The following is a 27323-nucleotide window of genomic DNA, read 5'->3' as shown; positions in this document are numbered from 1 at the left end:
AGGCAAAAAATGGCTCTGAGCACTATGGGACTTAACATCTATGGTCATCAGTCCCCTAGAACTTAGAACTACTTAAACCTAACTAACCTAAGGACAGCACACAACACCCAGCCATCACGAGGCAGAGAAAATCCCTGACCCCGCCGGGAATCGAACCCGGGAACCCGGGCATGGGAAGCGAGAACGCTACCGCACGACCACGAGATGCGGGCTACTATAGGCAAAAACAAGTTAATAAATGGTTACATAACTTTGCAATGATAAGCACGCCTTAGACCCGTCGTAAGAAGTGTACAGTCTCTACATGAAGCGAAGTGTCCCGGCCGTCTGCTCTTGATCAAATGGGCTGAATCCGGAGCGACGCTTCTAGAGCTACACAGGCTGTCGTCGGTGTCCTAGAGCCAACTTATGAACTTGCACATACGCTGTGGCATCGTTGCTATCGATCCCACAGACAGCTTCGGTAGCTTTGTAGAACCGATTCATTCTCCGGGGTTGGACACAAACGTAATTTCTGAGACTGGGGTCGACACGATAGGATTAAAAAGACTTACTGTTATTCAGCTGTCGGCTGGTGTCACTAACAAAGCAACTCCGTCTTACTCTCAATTCGTACCATTTAATCAACGTTATAACAATTTCGATAAACTTAACAGAAGAAGGTTTAAAATTCCTATGTACACTCCTGGAAATGGAAAAAAGAACACATTGACACCGGTGTGTCAGACCCACCATACTTGCTCCGGACACTCCGAGAGGGCTGTACAAGCAATGATCACACGCACGGCACAGCGGACACACCAGGAACCGCGGTGTTGGCCGTCGAATGGCGCTAGCTGCGCAGCATTTGTGCACCGCCGCCGTCAGTGTCAGCCAGTTTGCCGTGGCATACGGAGCTCCATCGCTGTCTTTAACACTGGTAGCATGCCGCGACAGCGTGGACGTGAACCGTATGTGCAGTTGACGGACTTTGAGCGAGGGCGTATAGTGGGCATGCGGGAGGCCGGGTGGACGTACCGCCGAATTGCTCAACACGTGGGGCGTGAGGTCTCCACAGTACATCGATGTTGTCGCCAGTGGTCGGCGGAAGGTGCACGTGCCCGTCGACCTGGGACCGGACCGCAGCGACGCACGGATGCACGCCAAGACCGTAGGATCCTACGCAGTGCCGTAGGGGACCGCACCGCCACTTCCCAGCAAATTAGGGACACTGTTGCTCCTGGGGTATCGGCGAGGACCATTCGCAACCGTCTCCATGAAGCTGGGCTACGGTCCCGCACACCGTTAGGCCGTCTTCCGCTCACGCCCCAACATCGTGCAGCCCGCCTCCAGTGGTGTCGCGACAGGCGTGAATGGAGGGACGAATGGAGACGTGTCGTCTTCAGCGATGAGAGTCGCTTCTGCCTTGGTGCCAATGATGGTCGTATGCGTGTTTGGCGCCGTGCAGGTGAGCGCCACAATCAGGACTGCATACGACCGAGGCACACAGGGCCAACACCCGGCATCATGGTGTGGGGAGCGATCTCCTACACTGGCCGTACACCACTGGTGATCGTCGAGGGGACACTGAATAGTGCACGGTACATCCAAACCGTCATCGAACCCATCGTTCTACCATTCCTAGACCGGCAAGGGAACTTGCTGTTCCAACAGGACAATGCACGTCCGCATGTATCCCGTGCCACCCAACGTGCTCTAGAAGGTGTAAGTCAACTACCCTGGCCAGCAAGATCTCCGGATCTGTCCCCCATTGAGCATGTTTGGGACTGGATGAAGCGTCGTCTCACGCGGTCTGCACGTCCAGCACGAACGCTGGTCCAACTGAGGCGCCAGGTGGAAATGGCATGGCAAGCCGTTCCACAGGACTACATCCAGCATCTCTACGATCGTCTCCATGGGAGAATAGCAGCCTGCATTGCTGCGAAAGGTGGATATACACTGTACTAGTGCCGACATTGTGCATGCTCTGTTGCCTGTGTCTATGTGCCTGTGGTTCTGTCAGTGTGATCATGTGATGTATCTGACCCCAGGAATGTGTCAATAAAGTTTCCCCTTCCTGGGACAATGAATTCACGGTGTTCTTATTTCAATTTCCAGGAGTGTATATTATCTGCGTAGCGCTAGGAACAATGGCTGTTTGCTTAACAAGAGATTTCTCACCACTGACAGGGGTAAAAGGAAAGTGGCGTATACAACAACACGCAGCTGTGTTCCGCTACAACTGCGAAACAGTCCGTGTTTGCCTTGTATCATGCAAATGGGTAAACCAAACCTGTCCGGCGGCAGAGCATGCCCACCGGTGTAGCGAACTCTCGTAATCATTTTTGCTCATGGCTAATGTAAGCGGACCTAACAAGCTGTAACTTATGCTACAGCATACACTTGTTTCATTGTAACGCGGGGAGAAATGTAGTGCAATTAAACTGCCAGTAATCACTATATTCACGACAGTATTTGTCGATTTCTCGTCTATACGACATCTCTCACAATACAGGATGTTTAAAAAGGATTCATTTTGTTCAGGAGACTACAGAGGATGAACGGAAAGATGGAAACTCTAAAACCTCAGTACATTACCATGCCTGACACGGTGTAGAAAAACCGCTGGCACTGAAAACAGCTTCCAGTCGTCTGGGAATCGGTAAGCATGGGTCCTGTTTGATTTTCAATGGAATCTTGTACCGTTCTTCCTACAAAGTATTAGCAAGTTCAGTTAACGATAATGGAGAAGGATAACGATCGCGCACAGCTCTGTCCAAAGGACAACCACAAATGCTGACTAAATTGAGATGTGGTGACTATAGTCACAAAATCAGTCCTGCACCCCTTAGATCGGGTTATAGGGATTCGGCACCATGTTTTGCTCTTACGGGCATTTGCACCGCTAATGAACGGTTTTAGAATTCCATCTCACCCTGTAGTCCCTGCTTATGGAGTTTCCCTCGTGGTGTTTTGCTTCTGACAGGGCACGCGAGTGCGACAGTTCCTTTTGGAGTGATTTTTGTAGCTATTGTTCTCTTATTTTTCGTCACAATCCTCTGTAATGACCGCGGATGAGCAATTCTTTGGCAGCTGTGCGGTGTGATGTTTCTTTCAGTTCTAAGTGGGCTATTTAGGTTTTCTTATTGGTAACGCCACGTAGCGCTCTGCATGAAAATCACTGACTGTGCTGTGTGCAGTCTGTGGCTGGTTGGCATCGTTGGAATATTCGCTAGTGTAGTGTTGGGCAGTTGGATGTGAACAGCGCGTAGCGTTGCGCAGTTGGAGGTGAGCCGCCAGTAGTGGTGGATATGGGGAGAGAGATGGCAGAATTTTGAGAACGGACGATCTGGACGTGTGTCAGAAAAAGGAAATTTGTAAGACTGGATGTCATGAACTGATTTATATATTATGACTTTTGAACACTATTAAGGTAAAAACAGTGTTTGTTCACCATCAAAATCTTTCATTTGCTAACTATGCCTATCAGTAGTTAGTAATCTTTTATTTAGCCGGCAGTATTGGCGCTCGCTGTATTGCAGTAGTTTGAGTAACCAAAAATTTATGAGGAAAGTGATTCATGAAAGGTATAGGTTATTGTTAGTCAGGGCCATTCTTTTCTAGGGATTATTGAAAGTCAGATTGCGTTGCGCCAAAAATATTGTGTGTCAGTTTAGTGATGATCAGAATAAGTAAAGAGAAAACTGTTAGAGTACGTTGAGTCTTGCTCAGTTGTTTGAAAATCATACAATGTAAGAGGTTTACCAGCACGGTCATTTATTATTTTTCTTAGGGGGCGTTTCAGAGTGAACGCCACTACATCTCAGGCATCTCGAAGCTTTCGACGATGGCACCGAAAGTTCCACGCTACCATAGGCTTTTGCAAGGATCTTCGGGGAGGGACGGGGAATGAAGGGGCTCTTGTCTCCTCCTAGAATCTGGGTACAGCGCGAATTTCGAGTAGGCTTTGTCTCGACTCCGTTAAACTTCTGACTAAGCACTGTGGACTGCCACGAAAATCACTATATATCTTTGCTTTTTGTAGTTATCGCTGTATTCACGGCAAATTATGACGACGACTTAGTCCAGATGCGGTTTTAGCGCTAATCGGTAGTCCAGATGGACAGGAACCTTTACAGAACTGCGTCAAAAAAGGTCTTCAATCATTCTCTGTTGCTTCCTCGTTCAGCCCTTACTGTGCTCCAGAAAGGAGCCAACCCATCACCCTGGCGCACAGATTTCGTCGCTGATTCCGAATTTCACAAATATGGCAGTTGTGAACGTGCCTGTCTTTTGCCTCCCAGTTCTCATAAGGACGTCCCCTCCACTTGATTTAGAGCGGAATCATGACAATAGTTTGCCATTTGTCTCTGGAAAAAGAAAACCCATGATGGATTAATAGCTCTGCAGTCGGTTTAACACGACGGAGCTTTTATAGTAAACTAAGAAGAACGCAGTCATGTTATAAGGTCCATTCACATTCCTGTAACCACCTCATATGTTCTAAGTCAGTGTGCAGTAAACACTCAACAGACAGCAGGTCGCAACACTAGTAGTTGAAGGTGTATAAAGCATGTCTGGGGGACGCGGAAAACAGTGCGGATGTCGTAATGCGGAAACGGAGCTATTTACGTGACGTCAAACAGGTCTTGATCACTGGTGTTTGTACCAATTGTGGACGCGTTTTCGAAACAGCTAACTCTGTAAACCGTTCGGGTGACGCCATTGTCAGGAAGATGTGTACCGGGGAATAGACATGAACTGATGAGCAACGGACTGCTCAGATGAACCAAGCGACTACCAACAGTGTCTCCTCAGCCACATTCAGCGAACATTGCTCCGGAGCAGACACCTGGTTCATCCATTCATACTGACTGCTGTCCATCGGCGACGAAGGCTGGAATTTGCACGCCATTATTGCAACTGGACGTCCGCATCCTTTGCAGACAAATCAGTTTTTAAGCTCTGGCGGACAGATCCGTTGCCGTGCACAGCGTGACACGTCTGCAAGCAGACACCCTGCAACAATCTTCGGACGGATCAAGGCCGGAGAAAGGAGCGTTGTGGCAAGTTTTTGTGTCATTCCGTGGGTGACCTCGTCATGCGTCAAGGCGTAATGGATCAACACAACTATGCATTTCTACCCTTATGTGCAGTTTGTTATTCCTCGGCATGATGGCATCTACCAGCAGGACAATGCAACGTGGCACACAGCTCGCAGTATACATGCGTGGCTTAAAGAGCACCAATATCAGTCTACCATATTCCCCTGGCCCCCTGGCATCGACAATCTGCGGGACCACCTCAGGCTGTTCGCGCCGTGGATCCTCAACCGAGAGACGTAGCCCAGTTGGCCATGGTGACACTGGAATCGGCATGGCTACACATCTCTGTCGGTATCTTCCAAGCATCGCTCGCTCTCTTCCTACACGTCCGCGCTGCAGAAGGTGGTTATTCAGCTTTTACAGGTGATCACGTGAATATGACTGGACCGTGTATATTGACCCTCCGTTACACTTTACATAGCCATGCCAAAGGAATATACCTTTCATAACATATTCAGTTATGCCGGTTGATACTACCACGAAAGTAATGGTTCAAATGGCTCTGAGCACTATGGGACCTAACTTCTGAGGTCATCAGTCCCCAAGAACTTAGGACTGCTTAAACCTAACTAACCTAAGGACATCACACACATCCATGCCCGAGGCAGGTTTCGAACCTGCGACCGTAGCGATCGCGCGGTTCCAGACTGAAGCGCCTAGAACCGCTAGGCACGAAAGTAAGGCAACAAATCTTTCCGTGTACGTCAGTGAAATTTGGTAATCAAACAGGTGTGGTGAAAAACAATCAGAAATGCATCTAAGGCTGTTGCAGGGTAAGTTGAGCTGAGAAATAACAGTTAAGTAACAAATTTGACGCTTTGAGGCATTTCCGATTTAATTAGCATTGACGTTACGCACTCAAGTCACTGCACGTGCAAATTCAAGGAGCATGCCAGAGGCCGTGTTGCCAAACGAGTTCTTCGTTTGGTTAGCTGAGACTGAATTTAAAAAAATCGTGGGAAACTATTGGACTGTAGCGCGTTTGAATCTTGCTTCTAGATTTATTTCATAGTTCGTTGAATACTGTGGATTTAATTACATGAGGAATACCCCCTTTCAAATTCTGAAGGTGGCAGGGGTGAAATACAGGGAGCGAAAGGCTATTTACAATTTGTACAGAAACCAAATGACAGTTATAAGAGTCGACGCACATGAAAGGGAAGCAGTGGTTTGGAAGGGAGTGAGACAGGGTTGTAGCCTATGCCCGATGTTATTTAATCCGTATATTGAACAAGCAGTAAAGGAAACAAAAGAAAAATTCGTAGTAGGAATTGAAATCCATGGAGAACAAATAAAAACTTTGAGGTTCGCCGATGACTTTCTAATTCTATCAGAGACAGCAAAGGACCTGGAGGAGCAGTTGAACGGAATGGACAGTGTCTTGAAACGAGGATATAAGATGAACATCGAACAAAAGCAAAAAGAGGACAATGGAATGTAGTCGAATTAAGTCGGGTGATGCTGCGGGAATTAGATTAGGAAATGAGAGGCTTAAAGTAGTAATTGAGTTTTGCTATTTGGAGAGCAAAATAACTGATGATGGTCGAAGTAGAGAGGATATAAAATGTAGACTGGCAATGGCAAGAAAAGCGTTTCTGAAGAAGAGAAATTTGTTAACATCGAGTATAGATTTAAGTGTCGGGAAGTCGTTTCTGAAGGTATTTTTATGGAGTGTGGCCATGTATGGAAGTGAAACGTGGACGATAAATAGTTTGAACAAGAAGAGAATAGAAGCTTCCGAAATGTGGTGCTACAGAAGAATGCTGAAGATTACATGGGTAGATGACATAACTGATGAGGATGTATTGAATTGAATTAGGGAGAAGAGAAATTTGTGGCACAACTTGACTAGAAGAAGCGATCAGTCGGTAGGACATGTTCTGAGGCATCAAGGGATCACTAATTTAGTATTGGAGGGAAGCGTGGAGGGTAAAAATCGTGGAGGGAGACCCATGAGCTGAATACACTAAGCAGATTCAGAAGGATGTAGGTTGCAGTAGGCACGGGAAGATGATGAAGCTTGCATAGGAAACAGTAGGGTGGAGAACTGCATCAAACTGAATACCACAAGTACAACAGCAACAACAACCATTTCAGAGGGTTGTCTCTAAAAGGTGACATTCATAATGTTATTAATAACATAAAAAGATGTACTTTGCTTATATTATTGCAATATGTGTACTGGTTAGGAACCAAAGTAATCTACCTTAAAAATAGTAAGTAGGTAACTATCAATCATTTGAGCTTCAATAAGTTTTGTTATTTCTTTTGAAATTTAGTTCTTGGGGCATAGTACATGCACAAACTCACCTAATCTATTATATTAAAACAGGTAAGTTTGGAATGTTACCTCGTATTGGCTAAAAATTCTGCGACGCCCTATATGTTTATGTGAGGAGAAATCCGCAGGTAGCCCCCATGATCTCGCCGAAGATATAGAGTCCGTAATTTTTGCACCTAGTCCACTGAAGTCCATTCGTGGCGCCTGCCGAGAGGTACCGTTCATCGCGTGTCAGTCGGGTCCTTTTAAAGGCGACGTTTGAATTTCTTACAGGATACTTGCCGTTCGTCCATTGTAGGGCACAATGAACATCTAGGGAAGGTAAATGAAAAATTTGATCCTAAATGTAATTATAAAGAGTGCCCAAAGCTTGGGAGGTTCTCTTGAAAATGAGACCTTTGTAATCGTATGAGTCAGTTAAAATCTGCTAGAATTTCATGTTCATTCACGTAGAATATGTCTGAAGCAATCGGTCTCCCAGAGCCAAACAAGACTGCAGATGCCGCCCGGTTGGCAGTGCGGTCTAATGCACGGCTTTCCGGATTGGGAAGGAGCGCCTGGTCCCCGGCACGAATCCGCTCGGCGGACCTGTGTCGAGGTCCGGTGAGCCGGCTAGTCTGTGGATGGTTTTTGGGCGGTTTTCCATCTGCCTCGGCGAATGCGGGCTGGTTCCCCTTACTCCGCCTCAGTTATATTATGTCGGCGATTGCTGCGCAAACAAGCTCTGCACGTACGCGTACACCACCATTACTATACCAAGCAAACATAGGGGTTACACTCGTCTGGTGTGAGACGTTCCCTGGGGGGGGGTCCACCGGGGACCAAACCGCACGTTAACCCTGGGTTCGGTGTGGGGCGGCGGAGGGGTGAAGTGGACTGCGGTAGTCGTCGTGGGGTTCTGGAGCACTGCGGCTGCGGCGGGGACGGAGCCTCTCCGTCGTTTCTAGGTCCCCGGTTAACATACAATACAATAACGTGATTTTTCATCCTGCATCCCGGTATTCACGTGTGTTCTTCTGCAACTGTAGCGGTCATAATTATTTCCCACAAATGGCATCGTGGATTCTGATGGACGACATGCTGCAGCTGCAGAAGTATCAAAAAGTTTTCGGCTCGTAGCAGAAACGATGTTGGCGATGTCGGTAGGTGTCGGAGTATGATAATATTTTGCAATTATTACCTGGAGTCTACGGTAAAGGGGACCTTCCAACTTCCCCCCGTGGTGATGAGTCCCCATATAACGGTCGTTCCAGTGCCTTCTTGACGTGGTAAGTTCTTGGTGAAATGCAGCTCTCACGACTAAAATGCGCTAGTCTAAACTAAGAAAATCACTAATCCAGTCACGTTCCGTGTCCCTATTTCGATCTCGAGTGAGAAATTATGCTCGTCAGAAGTAAGTGCCTATTTCGCCGATAGCTATGACAAAATTGACCCCGACGAACGGGCGCGCGTACACACACACGCACACACGGCTGCAGCATTTTCAATTACTTGCGGTTTTGCGCTGAGCAGATGCTGCCTAGACGTGTAGACCAGTAACGGGCTCCTAGCCTCTAGCCTTCAGCGCCCTCGCCGCTTGCTCCGGAGACCAGTGTTCTCTCGGGCATCAGCGCTGCTGGACTTGTGCTGCGTACCGATCTTCCTCAGCAGCCACAGGTTAGCTTCTGGTTCGCTCCGTTACACTCTCATGTAATTCTCTCTCTCTCTCTCTCACTTAAAATAAATACACACACACACACACACACACACACACACACACACACACACACACACACGCACACACATGGTGGTGGAAACAGTCTTTCTTGAATGAGATTTTCACTCTGCAGCGGAGTATGCGCTGATATGAAACTTCCTGGCAGATTAAGACAGTGTGCCGAACCGAGACTCGAACTCGGGACCTTTGCCTTTCGCGGGCAAGTGCTCTACCGACTGAGCTACCCAAGCACGACTCACGCCCCGTCCTCACAGCTTTACTTCTGCCAGATGGTAGAGCACTTGCCCGTGAAAGGCAAAGGTCCCGAGTTCGAGTCTCGGTCCGGCACACAGTTTTAATCTGCCAGGAAGTTTCATATCAGCGCACACTCCGCTGCAGAGTGAATATCTCATTCTGGAAACATCCCCCAAGCTGTGGCTAAGCCACGTCTCTGCAATATCCTTTCTTTCAGGGAGTGCTAGTTCTGCAAGGTTCGCAGGAGAGCTTCTGTAAAGTTTGGAAAGTAGGAGACGAGGTACTGGCAGAAGTAAAGCGGTGAGGACGGGGCGTGAGTCGTGCTTGGGTAGCTCAGTTGGTAGAGCACTTGCCCGCGAAGGGCAAAGGTCCCGAGTTCGAGTCTCGGTCCGGCACACAGTTTAATCTGCCAGGAAGTTTCACAGTCTTTCTTTCTTATATTTGCTTCACTGTTCGACGCATTCTTTCTTGCATAAAACTGAGCTCTGGTCGCACTTCAAGTATTCCGAATTGTAATATTCGGTGGGCAAGAGGTGAAACGTGTCAACTGTATTCCATGTGGTTTTGAGACTGCTGCACGATGACTTCAGAGCCATGTTCAGGTGAGTGTTTTACCCTGGAGATTCCTGTTGCACGTCGCTAACTTTATACCAAAAACTGGAGTGTAGGTGCAAGCGTATAGGTTACTGCTGCATCAGCGCCCTCTGTTAGTTTAGCGCCCTCCATCACGGGCGCGCTTGCATGGTAATAGTGCACGCACACCTCTGTCGAACTGCGGGTCATGGATTTAAAATTCGGTCGTGAAATTAATAAAATTATCTGTCACTAGACATGGCGTTCGGCATAAAATTTTATCTTTATGAAAAATTATAGAAATCACCGGGTCCGAAGTATTATCGAGTTGAAAACGCCCGTTACGATTAACATGATCTTCCGCCAGATATATTTCCACAGATTTCATAAGAATTGATTCACAGATTCCTTAATAATTGAATTCTAGAAGGATCTCATCGTGGCCAAGATTTCCGTGGCAGAATAATCCATAGAATGTGCTGTGGAGATACAATGCTCGGCTATGGCTCTGTTATTAGGCTGCGAATGGTGAGTGTGGCGACCTTGTTTCAAGCACGTTTCGTGTACTGAGCGTATAGTCTGACCAATGTACGCTCTGCCACATTGCCGTGGTATTCTGTAGACTCCAGCTTGCCGCCAACACAGATCCTCAATTGCGGAGCAGAGTGGGCACAAGTATTTGCAGGTGGCCGGAAGATTACTGTAACATAATATTCCTTTAAGATTCTGCCTAATACTAACGAAATTCATCCCTCTTCCCCCCCTCAAATTCTTTAAAAACTCGAAGTCCCGTGTACGAAACGGCATATCTCCTAAAGTATCGGTAGTACAGTGTTATAATTTTGCAGCTACATTTATGGTATAAGTGGATACTATCTACAAAATGCTTTGTGAATAGAGGTAAAAGTAAAGAAGTAATAAAATAAGACTTTATGGCTGATGCTGAATAGCTAAAATTTAATAAGCAAAAAACTTTTCTCTTTTCATTACTTTGTGGGTGATGTCAACGAGAGAAAGTTTCCGAGAGGTTTGAAATTATATGTAAAGTTTGTTGTATCTCGCTATGTGCTCACATCTCAAATACGGGACGAAAAGAGTCTGTGTAATTCGTGTGTCACAATTTCCGCTACCTCAGGAAATATGCACAGTTTGTGATTGTAATAGTTGACTGCTGTGTTGGCCCTTTAACGTACGATTAATCATTAAATTATGACAGAATTTAAAATGTTTTAATTCGGTCAGCTACTATATAAAATATTGAAAACAAAATTCTCGTTTCCCCTGGACGCTGTTACATAGGCAACCTGGAGCTGGATCCGTGTACCATGCACAGTTTTAGCTGTTTAGTTCAAAATGGTTCAAATGGCTCTGAGCACTATGGGACTTAACATCTATGGTCATCAGTCCCCTAGAACTTAGAACTACTTAAACCTAACTAACCTAAGGACAGCACATAACACCCCGTCATCACGAGGCAGAGAAAATCCCTGACCCCGCCGGGAATCGAACCCGGGAACCCGGGCGTGGGAAGCGAGAACGATACCGCACGACCACGAGCTGCGGACAGCTTGTTTAGTGATATATTGCCAACATACGGGAGGATCGCCCGCGACTTGAACGGCTTCTTTTACTCTTTATCTTGCGAGTGATCACGTTTATTCCTCCTTAAAGCTATCCTAATCTGATGTGTGGAATATCTGTTGTCTTTGAACACAGAGTGTAAGTGTTACAAGTCCTTTGGATGCCAGTCTCTATCAGACACAAAATGTGTTCGCTGTACCAAGGTTCGAAGAACGAATGGTTCAAATGGCTCTGAGCACTATGGGACTTAACATCTTAGGTCATCAGTCCCCTAGAACTTAGAACTACTTAAACCTAACTAACCTAAGGACAGAACACACATGCATGCCCGAGGCAGGATTCGAACCTGCGACCGTAGCAGTCCCGCGGTTTCGGACTGTAGCGCCTAGGACCGCACGGCCACCGCGGCCGGCTTCAAAGAACGTTCCCAGATTGTGAAGAGCGTTGTGACAGTTAGACAGCTGGAAATACAGGTCTGTATTTGTGGGCTAAAAAGAGGCCAGAACACGCACTAAACGATCACTATATGATTGCTATAGTAGGTTCTGCTTTACTGTTAACTACTTAAACACAGTGATCTGCACAGATCCACTACTTAACATACTGTACACTGCGAGTTCCTCTAGCTGCCACGCTCTACGCTCTAAAATATATCTCTACTTTGTCAGTGTCCTAAATACAAGGAAGCGTAATTATTGCTAGTCTAAAACTCACTGCTCCCATAAGAAACAAAAATTTAACGTCTATTTCAAAATATGACTGTATTGTTGTACATCAAATACATTGTATTGTATGTTAACCGGGGGCTAGAAACGACGGAGAGGCTCCGTCCCCGCCGCAGCCGCAGTGGTCCACAACCCCACGACGACTACCGCAGTCCACTTCACCCCTCCGCCGCCCCACACCGAACCACTCTTTCAGGGTTATTGCGCGGTTCGGCCCCCGGTTGACCCCCCAGGGAACGTCTCACACCAGACGAGTGCGAGTGTAACCTCTATGTTCGCGTAGTATTGGTGGTGTAGCTGAGGCGGAATAAGGGGAACCAGCCCGTATTCGCAGAGGCAGATGGAAAACCGCCTAAAAACCATCCACAGACTGGCCCGCTCACCGGACCTCGACACAAGTCGGCCGGGCGGATTCGTGCCGGGGACCAGGCGCTCCTTCCCAATCCGGAAAGTCGTGCGTCGGACCGCACGGCTGCCCGGGCGGGCACATCAAATACTTTACTTTGGTAAAAGGTGGGGACGCTTATGAATAATTGCGATGACTGCTAGTAAAGCGCAGTTTCATTTTATAGGCTAACCCCATTCGTTTACTTAGTGGGCGAGGCGGGTTGTTTGAGCGCTCGGCCCATTACACTGGGCTGCCAAATTGATGGGATAGGAACATGCACATTTAGAGATGGCGGTAGTATCACGTGCACAGAGTATAGGAGGGCGGTGCATTGGCGGTCATTTACAGTCAGGTGATCCATGTGGAAAGGTTTCTCACTTGATTACAGCCGCCAGCTGGGAATTAACAGTCTCTGAGTGCGGAATGGTAGTTGGAGCTAGACACATGGGACATTGCATTCCGGAAATCGTTGAGGAATTCAATATTCCGAGATCAACAGTGTCTAGAGTGGGCCGAGAATAACAAATTTCACGTATTTTCTCTCACCAAGGACAACGTAGAGGCCGACGGCTTTCACTTAACAACCGAGGGCAGTGACGTTTCTGTAGAGTTGTGTGTGCTAACAGACTACCAACAGTAGCTGAAATATACTCAGAAATCAACGTGGGACGTACTGCGAACCTAGACAGCACTTTCCAGGAGGAGTCAGACAACATATTACTTCCCCCCATATTTCGCTTGTTGACCACGAGGAGAAAATTCGAGAAATTAGAGTCAACACAGAGGCTTACCGACAATTTCTCTTCCCACACACTATTCGCGAATGGACCAGGGTTAGAGGGATCAGATAGTGGTACCGGAAGTACCCTCCGCCACACACCATTAGGTGGCTTGCGGAGTATGATGTAGATCGCCCACGAAGCCATGGACCCAAGCTGTCAACAAGGCACTGTGCAAGCTGGCGGTGGCTCCACAATGGTGTTTACATGGAATGGACTGCGTCCTCTGGATGTTCTGCTAATTGGAGACCATTTGCTGCCATTCATGGACTTAATGTTGCCAAGCAACGACGAATTTTTTGCGGATGACAATACGTCATGTGACCAGGCCACAATTGTTTGCGACTGGTTTGAAGAAGATTCTGAGCAATTCGAGCGAATGATTTGGCCACTCAGATCGCCCGACATGAATCCCATCGAACATTCATGGGACATAGCCTAGAAGTCAATTCGTTCACAAAATCCTGCATCGGTAACATCTTCGCAATTACGGACGGCGGCAGAGGCAGCATGACCACACCCATAGTGTAGTCTTGAGATGCGATCCACTGCAGAGTTCGGTACTTTTCAGACCTCAGTGAAATGGAAACTGGGTAAGGTGTTCGAGTGTGCAGTTCCTTTGTTTACATTGTTCTGGCTTTATTATTAAAATTAAAATCGAGTAAATGATGAAATTCGGTATAAGCATATGTTCTATATATCTGTAACAATCCCTACACGAAACAAATAACACCCTCATCGATGATACATACGCTAATTCTACAGAGTATTTTTATTTATTTTGTATTATCGATGCAAAAACATACCCGCGTGAATGTTTTAGGCAGTTCGAAAGATTCTACATACTGCGACTGCTTATTCATAAGCAGAGAATCAGTACTTGTGGTTAACGACCATAACTTTGAGAGAATTTTAAAGCAGAAAATTAATATAAAATAAAGACGGGTAATTATATCCTAACATCTTAACGTTAATGCTAATTCTAATACTTATGAAAATCAAACACGACATAAACGTCAAATAAGGATGAAAAACGAAACTAAACGATTCACTAAAAGCATAATTTAAAACTAGTAGAGTATTTTATTTTGTGAAGGCTTCTGTGTTTACCACCCTCTTGCACTGCTGCTTTATTGCCAAAGGTAATGTTACTGTGAGCATATTCTACTATTGCAACAGCACTATAAGCATTAGATTCCACTGCTACACTTATAATATCTGCAAAACTCTTGACCATTCATTCCAGTGAGGTCCTGCTACTCTGAACAATACAGACAATTTACTGTGATTAAGTAGAATCAGTGCCATTGCTTAATAGGATACAAACAAATAACCGATTGCACAAGTAATAGATTGTTTAGCGAGACTGGCGCATTGTGCCAAGTATTGGCGACCATGTCAGGATCTCCAGAAACTGTAGAGATGTTGTAGGCTTAGCCCAGGAATTGGCTCACAGTCACGTGAATGAGATCTGTAGGCTACACTTTCATGTATTCTTGCTAGCAAAATGATGTTGATAGCAATTTCTTCAACCTTAAGGCTTTGAATCCATTAATCCTTGACCGAGAACCACAACAGTAGTCTTGCATAGCAACCTAGCCTCCACATTCGTGCACAGAAACAAAATAGATTTTATAAGCCTATAAAATAATGTGCCCTACCTTACAATAATGTACGGTCACTATACATACATTTAATTTTCCTGCGGAGCCACTGTATTTATTTGAGAATCCTTTTGCTTAACTTATTTAACTTTAGTGTGATAGAAGGTAAAGAGTCTCTACTTTGAGAAAGCCCAGAGAATACTTGGTCGTCAGTCTTTGCATACAAAATCGCACTCATTTCGACCTATAAGGATTCAAGCAGTAGGGGTAATCCCAAATCAGAATATCTGTATCGTATGTCCAGAAAAGCTGTCGCACGTTTAGCTAACGTTCAGGGGAATAAACGTTCTAGCTAAAGAAACATGTAGGCTAATTCTGCTAAACCATACCTAGCGTCCGTTTGGATGACTGTTTAGTACTGAACTCTATGCTTGTCCTTTAAGAGGATACAGTCGGTCACATGTCAAATCTCCAATTCTGCCCGTCCACCGAAAGATAATATGTGCACAGCAGAAATATGCACGGGGCGTAAAAATTAAATGTCTCTCGGCGACAGGAGAAGCGCTAGATGATACAAATTACAAGAGTGTCTGTGTGGCGCAGTGTTATCCAGTGAGCCTGAACGATTGCTTCCTAAATTATTTAGCACAGTGCTCCATTTGTTCTTGTGGGGGTCACGCTTCGTTTATTGAACTTAACAGTGTCTGCACTCAGGATCGATTTGTCCGATTTGTCTGTCCGCTGGCCCTTGTTTCACACAATACTTCTATAATATACAATATACAATAATTCTGTTGTATATTTTCAATACAGAGGCTTACCGACAATCATTCTTCCTACGCGCTATTCGCGAGTGGGACAGGTTTGGAGGGAGCAGAGAGTGGTACCGAAAGCACCCTCCGACACACACCATTGGGTGGCTTGCGCAGTATGATGTAGATGTAGACGTAGACAGAGTGATTGTGCTGTCATGGTCAGAGCAAATTTTCGTGGGAATAAATTACTTCGACGTGTGGTGTATGTTTTAAATGACAGTTTTATGGTTTCCAAGCCAAACTTTTTGTGAATCAAAGAATGTTATAAGGAAAACATGAAAGTGTTATGGAAATATCAATTAATAGTTCAGCTATGACAATATCCGCCGTCGGAAATATGTATTATATTTTGAGCAGTAATAGGATAAGCGGTTGTTGGTAACAACTTGAAAGTGGACGAAAGAAACGTTTATATGACGACAGCTATTTCACGAAGTAGTCTCACCCATGTACTGTTCTGGAAACAGGACAGCGATCACGTACAGGGTGCTCGGAAATTCCCTTTACAAACTTCTAGGACTTGTAGAGGGGAACGAGTACATCATATTTTGAGTAGGAGCCCATGTACAGAATGTACCCTTTGCTTTCTACGACGGTTTCAGTTCAGATCGTTAACTCTGCTTGAGGAATTGAATTAGGCGTGACGCAGTACAACTATCAGGTGACAGTTCGAAACGAATCGCAACGAAACATTCGTTTATTACTTAAGCAAGTCTGTTCGTATTAACACTTAAACATTACGTGTTTACATAATTCCAAAACAAAAAAGAACGAAAAATACTGTAGGCACAGAACAGCACTAATGCATTGCAACAGCGGCTCGATGTGGCGACCACCAACGTTGTTATAGACATTGTACCTACGAAGCATGTTCTGGTACGCAGTCTCCATCCCACACGGTGTCTCTTCAGTTTCTAGTGCAGCGGCCAGAACTCATGGCAGCAGATCTTCCCCTGTTCAAATGGTTCAAATGGCTCTGAGCACTATTGGGACTTAACTTCTGAGGTCATCAGTCCCGTAGAACTTAGAACTACTTAAACCTAACTAACGTAAGGACATCACACACATCCATGCCCGAGGCAGGATTCGAGCCTGCGACCGTAGCGGTCGCGCGGTTCCAGACTGCAGCGCCTAGAACCGCTCGGCCACTCCGGCCGGCTCTTTCCCTGTCTCTGCAGGAGCCTCGTAAATCAAAATTTGTATACGATCCCGCATGAAGCAGTCCAGCCATCTTGTCTACCCTACTGCATCCCAGGACAAGCAACTCTAACAGTTTTCTCTTTCCCTCAGCAGATGGGCTACACATCTCAGATGAAACGACCAGAGAACGGAAACACTACGTTTCCGGATATAGGCTCCTCTTCAAAGTATTATATACTCACTCCCCTCTACTAATCCTAGAAGTTCGTAACGGGAATTTCCGAACATTCTGCATATAAAGTAATATGTGCTTGATTGTAGTAGTTAAAAGATTGAATGTGATAAGAACAAATGTTTAACCACAACGACAGTGTTCTAAAGGTTTCAATTTTGGGTCATGGGATGTTTCCCCAGTACTGCCTTTTGACCAGGTGTGAAACTCGTTCCTGCTATGGCAAACATGTTATCAAATTTTGGTACTCACGCAAGTAAAAGTATTACCTTGAAACACATTTCTGGCCAGAAACACAAAATGTACGGCCGACTGCCCCATCTGTTGCTACATGTGCTGGTGTTCTCATACGATGCTATCGAGCGGAGACAATTTCTGAGGGTAGCCGCACGGTCTTGGGTGTCCTGTCACGGTTCGCGCGGCTCCTCACGCCGAAGGTTCGAGTCCTCCCTTGGGCATGTGTGTGTGTGTGTGTGTGTGTGTGTGTGTTGTCCTTAGCGTAAGTTAGTTTAAGTTAGATTAAGTAGTGTGTAAGCTTAGAGACCGATGACCTTAGCAGTTTGGTCCTATAAGATCGTACCACAAATTTCCAAATTTACAGTTTCTGATGAGAATGACTGCAGGTTTGTCCCTAGAAGCAGACGGTCACTTGTCCCGGACTGTCGTTTTGCGACAGCCGCTGGTAATCCAAGTGACCTTCCCACCCAACTTCCCCCAACACCCGCTCACATCTTCATCCTCCGAGGACACGGTTTCTCACGAGAAAGAGATATTCTCCCTACATGTCGGAGGGGCTGACACCAGTGGCAGCTGGCCGCGTGCACTAAATTGTTCCGAATGTTGCTACAGCTCCTTCTTGTCTCTGTGATCGTCTCTCCTCGGCAAAAAGTGGTTCAAATGGCCCTGGGCACTGTGGGACTTAACTGCTGAGGTCATCAGTCCCCTAGAACTTAGAACTACGTAAACCTAACTAACCTAAGGACATCACACACATCCATGCCCGAGGCAGGATTCGAACCTGCGACCGTAGACGTCGCGCGGTTCCAGACTGTAGCGCCTAGAACTGCTCGGCCACTCCGGCAGGCTCCCCTCCGCCCCCCCACCATCCAGACAGTAGGTGGTGGTCCTGGTGAGACTGACAGCAGCTTTCTGCCTGCAGGTAGGAGCGGGCTGATCCCGCCGGCAGCCGGCCATGTGCCCCGGACCGCCCCGGCTGCTGCTACAGCTGCTGGTGGTCGCGGCGGTCCTCCTCCACCCACTGGCGTCCGGCCAGATCCTCAAGAACCTCACCGTCGGCTACTTGACGGCCGTCAGGGGCACACTTAAGGACCGGCAGGGCATCGCTGTCTCCGGGGCCGTCAAGATGGCCATTGACCAGGTAAGCACCTCTCTTATTTAACAGATATTCTTTATTCTTCACGTTTTTAGGCTAAGCAAACATCATCATCATTGAAGTCTGATTATGCCTTTCAGCGTTCAGTCTGGAGCATAGTCCCCCTTATTAAATTCCTCCATGATCCCCTATTCAGTGCTAACATTGGTGTCTCTTCTGATGTTAAGCTTTTTACTTCAAAATCATTCTTAACCGAATCCAGGTACCTTCTCCTTGGTCTGCCCCGATTCCTCCTACCCTCTACTGCTGAACCCATGAGTCTCTTGGGTAACCTTGCTTCTCCCATGCGTGTAACATGACCCCACCATCTGAGCCTGTTCGCCCTGACTGCGACATCTATAGAGTTCATTCCCAGTTTTGCTTTGATTTCCTCATTGTGGGCAATCTCCTGCCATTGTTCCAATCTACTAGTACCTGCAATCATCCTAGCTACTTTCATATCTGTAACCTCAACCTTATTAAGATAACCTGAATCTACCCAGCTTTCGCTCCCATACAACAAAGTTGGTCTAAAGATTGAACGGTGCACAGATAACTTAGTCTTGGTACTGACTTCCTTCTTGCAGAAGAGGGTAGATCGTAGCTGAGCGCTCACTGTATTAGCTTTGCTACACCTCGCTTCTAGTTCTTTCACTGTGTTGCCATCCTGTGAGAATATGCATCATAAGTACTTGAAACTGTCCACCTGTTCTAACTTTGTTCCTCCTGTTTGGCACTCAATCCGTTTATATTTCTTTCCCACTGACATTACTTTCGTTTTGGAGATGCTAATCTTACATTTCTGATCTAGCTCTCAAATATTACTTTGCAAACTTTCAATCGAATCTGCCATCACAACTAAGTCATCCGCAGATGCAAGACTGCTTATTTTGAGTTCACACATCTTAATCTCACCCAGCCAGTCTATTGTTTTCAACATATGATCATAAATAATATGAACAACAGTTGAGACAGGTTGCAGCCTTGTCTTACCTCTGAAACTACTCTGAACCATGAACTCAATTTACCGTTAGCTCTAACTGCTGCCTGACTATGTATGTAAAGACCTTTAATTGCCTGCAAAAGTTTGCCTCCTATTCCATAATCTCGTCGAACAGACAATAACTTCCTCCTAGGAACCCGGTCATATGCCTTTTCTAGATCTATAAAGCATAGATACAATTCCCTGTTCCACTCGTAACACTTCTCCATTATTTACCGTAAGCTAAAGATCTGGTCCTAATCAGGGCTAAGCAAACGGTATAAAAAATTAGTTGCTCCTAGGAGCTATTAAGCTGACTTCGTTTAACACCCTCTAGCCACGACAGTGGTCCTAGTTCGGCGAGGAATGGAGTCCACAAGTTTCTGCAGATACTCTTTATGAAGCCGAAGCAACTCACTGCCGATTTGAACCCTGTAGAGTTGCCAGATTGCGGAGATGTTCATTGGTATGTTTCACCCGCTGTTTAAAATAGTCACAGACATTCTCTGTAGGATTAACATCAGGCCGAGCTACAGTTGGCCGGTCCAATGTGGTAGTGCCTGAGTTTTCGTCATACGAGCATGCGTCGTGCAGCCCTGTGCACATGGCTATTGCCATTTTGGAAGACGGTCATGTCCACAGAACACTTACTATGAAGATGTAGAAGAAAAGGCAACGTTTGGTCACCGAGAATGGTACAAAAATCCTCGTTCATGTTCGTGGTAACCTGAACGTCTCTAAGTCCAAGTCACGGTCGAAAAACGCCCTTCAAAACATCACGGAACCACTTCTGGCCGGAACTACACCCTCCATACGCTGCGGATTAAATGCCTCATTTGGCCTTCAGTGTACTCGATGTCAGCATCATTGGAAAAAAGAGACAGAATCGCGAATCGTCCGGCCGGCTTCAGGCAGTTACTCTCCAGTTTCTGTGTTGTATGGGCTACTGAAGACATACAGCTGTATATGCCATTGTGAGAAATGGTCTTTATGAGAAATATAATTCCAAATGTTTACTTCATGCAAGTATCGTTCTTATTCTCATCCTGCATACGCTTGAGATGGAGTACATATACAGACATCAGCAATTCCGACTGTATCTACGACAATGTCTGAAGCTACAGATATGAATTAAAATTTGTGCCGCTGCTGGAAGTCTAACCCCGTATCACTGACCTCAATTTGCAGTAGGATTATGGAGTGTATGCTGTTCAACATTAAGAGTCACCTTGAAGAAAATGACTTATTGATACATAACTAACACGGATTCAGAAAATATCGTTCTTATGCAACACAGCTAGCTCTTTATTCCCATGAAGTAATGAGTGCTGTCGACAAGGGATCTCAGATCGATTCAATATTCCTAGATTTCCAGAAGGCTTTTGATACCGTTCTTCACAAGCGACTATTAATCAAATTGCGTGCATAAGGAGTATCGTCTCAGTTGTGTGATTGGATTCGTGATTTCCTCTCAGAGAGGTCACAGTTCGTAGTGATAGACGGTAAATCATCGAGTTGAACAGAAGTGATATTTGGCGGTCCGCAACGTAGTGTCATAGGCCCTCTGCTGTTCCTGATTTATATAAATGATCTAAGTGATAATCTGAGTAGCCCCCTTAGATTGTTTGCAGATGAATCTGTAATTTACCGTCTATTAAAAACGTCAGACGATCAATTCCAATTACAAAATGATGTAGAGAGAATTTCTGTATAGTGCGAAAGGTGGCAATTGGCACTAAACAAAGAAAAGTACGAAGTCATCCACATGGGTACTAAAAGAAATCGGATAAATTTTGGGTATACGATAAATCGCACAAATCTAAGGGCTGTCAGTTCGACTAAATACCTATGAATTACAATTACGAGCAACTTAAATTGGAAAGACCACATAGATCATGTTTATTGTGGGGAAGGCGAAACAAAGACTGCGCTTTGTTGGCAGAACAGTTAGAAGATGCGACAAACGCACTAAAGAGACAGCCTACATTACACTTGTCCGTCCTCTGCTGGAATACTGCTGCGCGGTGTGGGATCCTTACCAGGTTAGATTGACGAAGGACATCGAAAAAGTGCAAAGAAAGGCAGCTCGTTTCGTGTTATCGCGCAATAAGGGTGAGGTGTCACTAAAATGATAAGCGAGTTGGGGTGGCAGTCACTGAAACAAAGGCGGTTTTCTTTGCGGCGAGATTTATTTACGAAATTTCAATCACCAACTTTCTCTTCCAAATGCGAAAATATTTTGTTGACTCCCCCCTACGTAGGGAGAAATGATCATAATAATAACGGAAAGATTTAGGTGTTCCTTTTTCCCACGCGCCATTCGAGAGTGGAATGGTAGAGAAGTACTATGAAAACGGTTCGATGAACCCTCTGCCGGGCACTTAAGTGTGAATTGCAGAGTAACCATGTAGACGTAAATGTAGATGTCTTCTTATTTACCCGCCAGAAATGCTGACCATTACATCATCGCGGAGAGGCCTGGTTATAGTGACAATGTAAGGGGAAAATAAGCCGGAGATACGAAGTTTGTGTTGGGGAGAGCATTCAACTTGGGTAGTTCGTGCAGCAATTATGACCATAGCGCTGCAATGGTGTAATGGTCAGCATGTCTGCCTAGTAATCAAGAAGACGCGAGTTTGAGTCTCGGCCACGGCACAAATTTTAATTCATATCTATAGCTTCCAACATTATCCTAGATAAAGATGAGACTTAAATGTCTCGGGGAAACTTTAATTATAAGATCTACAGGGTGTTACAAAAAGGTACGGTGAAACTTTCAGGAAACATTCCTCACACACAAAGAAAGAAAATATGTAATGTGGACATGTGTCCGGAAACGCTTACTTTCCATGTTATAGTTCATTTTATTACTTCTCTTCAAATCTCATTTATCATGGAATGGAAACACACAGCAACAGAACGTACCAGCGTGACTTCAAACACTTTGTTACTGGAAATGTTCAACCTCCGTCGCATGGAATCCCTGATGCGCTGATGCAGCCCTGGAGAATGGCGTATTGTATCACAGCCGTCCACAATACGAGCAGGAAGAGTCTCTACATTTGGTACCGGGGTTGCGTAGACAAGAGCTTTCAAATGCCCCCATAAATGAAAGTCAAGAGGGTTGAGGTCAGGAGAGCATGGAGGCCATGGAATTGGTCCGCCTTTACCAATCCATCGGTCACCGAATCTGTTGTTGAGAAGCGTACGAACACTTCGACTGAAATGTGCAGGAGCCCCATCGTGCATGAACCACATGTTGTGTCGTGCTTGTAAAGGCACATGTTCTAGCAGCACAGGTAGACTATCCCGTATGAAATCATGGCGGTGAATCGAGGAAGTACAGTACATACTGACGAAACTAAAATGAGCTCTAACATGGAAATTAAGCGTTTCCGGACACATGTCCATATAACATCTTTTCTTTATTTGTGTGTGAGGAATGTTTCCTGTAAGTTTGGCCGTACCTTTTTGTAACACCCTGTATACGAGTCGGCCGTTATGGCCGAGCGGTTCTAGGCGCTTCAGTCTGGAACCGCGCGACCGCTACGGTCGCAGGTTCGAATCCTGCCTCGTACATGGATGTGTGTGATGTCCTCAGGTTAGTTAGGTTTAAGTAGTTCTAAGTTCTAGGAGACTGATGACCTCAGTTGTTAAGTCCCATAGTGCTCAGAGCCATTTGAGCCATTTTTGATCTATGCCGTCAAATGCTTGTTTGTTACTGAGCACGAAAATTACACTCTTAAGAAGCTCTTAACGTTAGTTAACATTTTTGTATTCGCCTGTTATTGGGTAGGCGCATATTATTACAAAATACGGCTGGGAACCGCAGGCTGCACGAATTCTTGATTCGGATCGCATGTGGCCCACAGGTAGCAGTTTGACACCCACTAACAAGTACATACGAAGCATGAAGTCATGTAATGGTTGGAGAAGATGTACACTCATGGAAATTGAAATAAGAACACCGTGAATTCATTATCCCAGGAAGGGGAAACTTTATTGACACTTTCCTGGGGTCAGATACATCACATGATCACACTGACAGAACCACAGGCACATAGACACAGGCAACAGAGCATGCACAATGTCGGCACTAGTACAGTGTATATCCACCTTTCGCAGCAATGCAGGCTGCTATTCTCCCATGGAGACGATCGTAGAGATGCTGGATGTAGTCCTGTGGAACGGCTTGCCATGCCATTTCCACCTGGCGCCTCAGTTGGACCAGCGTTCGTGCTGGACGTGCAGACCGCGTGAGACGACGCTTCATCCAGTCCCAAACATGCTCAATGGGGGACAGATCCGGAGATCTTGCTGGCCAGGGTAGTTGACTTACACCTTCTAGAGCACGTTGGGTGGCACGGGATACATGCGGACGTGCATTGTCCTGTTGGAACAGCAAGTTCCCTTGCCGGTCTAGGAATGGTAGAACGATAGGTTCGATGACGGTTTGGATGTACCGTGCACTATTCAGTGTCCCCTCGACGATTACCAGTGGTGTACGGCCAGTGTAGGAGATCGCTCCACACACCATGATGCCGGGTGTTGGCCCTGTGTGCCTCGGTCGTATGCAGTCCTGATTGTGGCGCTCACCTGCACGGCGCCAAACACGCATACGACCATCATTGGCACCAAGGCAGAAGCGACTCTCATCGCTGAAGACGACACGTCTCCATTCGTCCCTCCATTCACGCCTGTCGCGACACCACTGGAGGCGGGCTGCACGATGTTGGGGCGTGAGCGGAAGACGGCCTAACGGTGTGCGGGACCGTAGCCCAGCTTCATGGAGACGGTTGCGAATGGTCCTCGCCGATACCCCAGGAGCAACAGTGTCCCTAATTTGCTGGGAAGTGGCGGTGCGGTCCCCTACGGCACTGCGTAGGATCCTACGGTCTTGGCGTGCATCCGTGCGTCGCTGCGGTCCGGTCCCAGGTCGACGGGCACGTGCACCTTCCGCCGACCACTGGCGACAACATCGATGTACTGTGGAGACCTCACGCCCCACGTGTTGAGCAATTCGGCGGTACGTCCACCCGGCCTCCCGCATGCCCACTATACGCCCTCGCTCAAAGTCCGTCAACTGCACATACGGTTCACGTCCACGCTGTCGCGGCATGCTACCAGTGTTAAAGACTGCGATGGAGCTCCGTATGCCACGGCAAACTGGCTGACACTGACGGCGGCGGTGCACAAATGCTGCGCAGCTAGCGCCATTCGACGGCCAACACCGCGGTTCCTGGTGTGTCCGCTGTGCCGTGCGTGTGATCATTGCTTGTACAGCCCTCTCGCAGTGTCCGAAGCAAGTATGGTGGGTCTGACACACCGGTGTCAATGTGTTCTTTTTTCCATTTCCAGGAGTGTATTATTTTTTGAGCCATCTGGCACAGTAACGAGATGTCGCAAACGTGAAGTCAGCTGTCTCACTTAGTTACCTTTGTCCGGCAGGTGAACGAAGATGTCAATACGCTGCCCAATGTGACGCTGAAGCTGGAGTACCGCGACACGCAAGGCGACACTGTGATGGCCACCAGGGTCATGACGGAGATGATCTGCGACGGCGTCGCCGTCTTCATCGGCCCCGAGGGGCCCTGCCACGTCGAGTCCATCGTCTCGTACTCGCGCAACATACCCATGATCAGCTACGTAAGTACCTGCTCACTGATACTCCAGGGCTAGGTTTAGTGGCGACATAGGCCGTGGACCGAATGTGGCTGGGCACTGCGAGGTCGCAGATATAAACTCATGTCAGAAAAAAAAACAGCCTTGAACGACCAGAGATAGGACGTTCATATTCACAGGACATGTACATTAGTAGCCGGCCGTCGTGGTCTAGTGGTTCTAGGCGCGCAGTCCGGAACCGCGGGACTGCTACGGTCGCAGGTTCGAATCCTGCCTCGGGCATGGATGTGTGTGATGTCCTTAGGTTAGGTAGGTTTAATTAGTTCTAAGTTCTAGGCGACTGATGACCTCAGAAGTTAAGGGGCTTCGGAAAGGCTCAAAATCATGAAAAGTTCAATTTTTACTTTTTTGCGTTTTCTGAATCTGCAGACTATTACCTTTTAATAGATATATAATTTATTCAATTCCGAAGACTACAACTATTTTTAATTTTTTTTTTTGAAATGTGTTCTACATGGGCGTGACCCACTGTGGCGCTGTTAAACTGCTGTCAAATGGTGTTATTACTAACGTCCGTGTTCATCAGGTTCATTTTAGTGATGTGAGATAAAGTATGTGTTGTGGCTAACCTGTGATGGTTCAATATATATCGCTGGTGTGATTGTCGATTGTTTCATGTTTATTTACTCTGTCGTTATCTCGAAAATATTCGTAATTAATTCTGTTTCTTGAGTCTCTGTTTTATTGAAGTATAATAATGAGTAAAAGTAAAGTTGCTGTTGTGACTTTCAATGATGGCAACATTGTAAGGTGCAAGGTATTTAGAAATATGGGAATGAAGATAGGTTCTAGCATGGCACGAGCGATGCTTGCTTTTGACAAGGAACGCCTTCGGGCTGCAGACAGGGCTGTAAAGAGTCTAGAAATACAAGCAAGAGTAAACAGGAGGAGGAACAAGAGGAAGCTGGAGGAGGAGTTTGCAGAGGATGAAGATAATCCATCCTATGGACCTGGAATGCACTAAAAAGTTAACCCAATCTTTGTCGTTCGATTCCCAAAACTTTTATTTTCTCATACTAATTACATGTTTTCTAAGGATCTTCCAAACATATTTGTTTCAAACTTTCAGTAAATGTTACACAGTACCTTCTGCATAATTTAACACAGCGTTTTTCCAAAAAACTGTATATTTTTGAATATATAAATAAAAATTGCAAAAAAATGTTGTGAATTTTCATTACAATTGAAAAAAAAATCATCTTTAATAACTGAACTAAAATTTTGTAAAATCCCTGTGTTAAGTTGTAGCCCATATTCCAATAAATAATCTGTAAAAAGTTCAACTTCCTACCTCAAATACTTTGTGAGGAAAGATGTAATTTATAAGCGTTATTTTAACATTGTAAGTATAGGGCGTTCCGGAGCCCCTAAGTCGCATTGTGCTCAGAGCCATTTGAACCATTTTTTTTTTTTTTTGTACATTAGTATGTTCTGCAGAAATGATTAGCATTTTAGTCCCCTCGGCTCAGCACGTGTCCTGTTGCCTAGTAGGCATAGAGTCTTCCATGGACCCTGATAACTCGTTCCATGCGTGATGGCATCGACGCTTATAAGGCGCGAATGGCGTCCTGTGCAGGAGCCCTCCAAGCTGCATTCACCTGGTTCCGAAGTTCATCTGTGATGGTCGGCGGTGGGTCGCACTGCTGCACCCGTCGTTTCACCATATCTCACACATTTTCGACTGGTGACAAGTCTGGTGATCTGGCGGGCCAGGGCTAAAGGCTGACATCGTGTGACACCAAGAAGACACGGTTCGTGCAGCAGCATATGGTCGTGTATTGTCTTGCTGAAAAATAGCGTCTGGGGTGTTGTGCAATAAGGGTATGGTTACGGGTCGCAGGATGTCATTCTGGTATTCACACTCGTCACAGTGCCCTGGACAAGCACCAGTTGTGATTCATGGTTGTAACAAATAGCATCCCCCCGCACCATAAAGGCTTGAATTGGCGCTGTATGTCTTGTGCGAACGCAGTCACTATGACGCCGCTCCTCATGTCTGCGGCGAGCCGAAATGCGGCCATCGTTTCAAACAAACAGGACCTGGGTTCCTCCGCAAACACTGTCTGATGCCATTCCTGTCCCGTGTGGCGTCGTTCCACAGAACCATTTACGTCTACCATGTTTCTGCACACTC

At 46.2% G+C, this 27323-nt stretch overlaps 1 protein-coding gene across 1 annotated transcript in view; it reads left to right on the top strand.

The window, feature by feature from the left end:
• LOC126090575 (receptor-type guanylate cyclase Gyc76C-like) overlaps positions 1 to 27323 on the top strand; it is a 507434-nt gene that overhangs the window by 253945 nt on the left and 226166 nt on the right. The window contains exons 2-3 of the mRNA XM_049906996.1: positions 18313 to 18531; positions 24956 to 25153. Of these exons, the coding sequence (XP_049762953.1) occupies positions 18346 to 18531; positions 24956 to 25153 (384 nt within the window). The 5' untranslated portion in view covers positions 18313 to 18345. The remainder of the gene's footprint in view (positions 1 to 18312; positions 18532 to 24955; positions 25154 to 27323) is intronic.

This window comes from Schistocerca cancellata, chromosome 1 (genome assembly GCF_023864275.1).
Source record: "Schistocerca cancellata isolate TAMUIC-IGC-003103 chromosome 1, iqSchCanc2.1, whole genome shotgun sequence".
Classification (NCBI taxonomy): Eukaryota; Metazoa; Arthropoda; class Insecta; order Orthoptera; family Acrididae; genus Schistocerca; species Schistocerca cancellata.
Note: the sequence above shows the minus strand (reverse complement) of the source record. Positions and strands in the feature narration are given on the sequence as shown.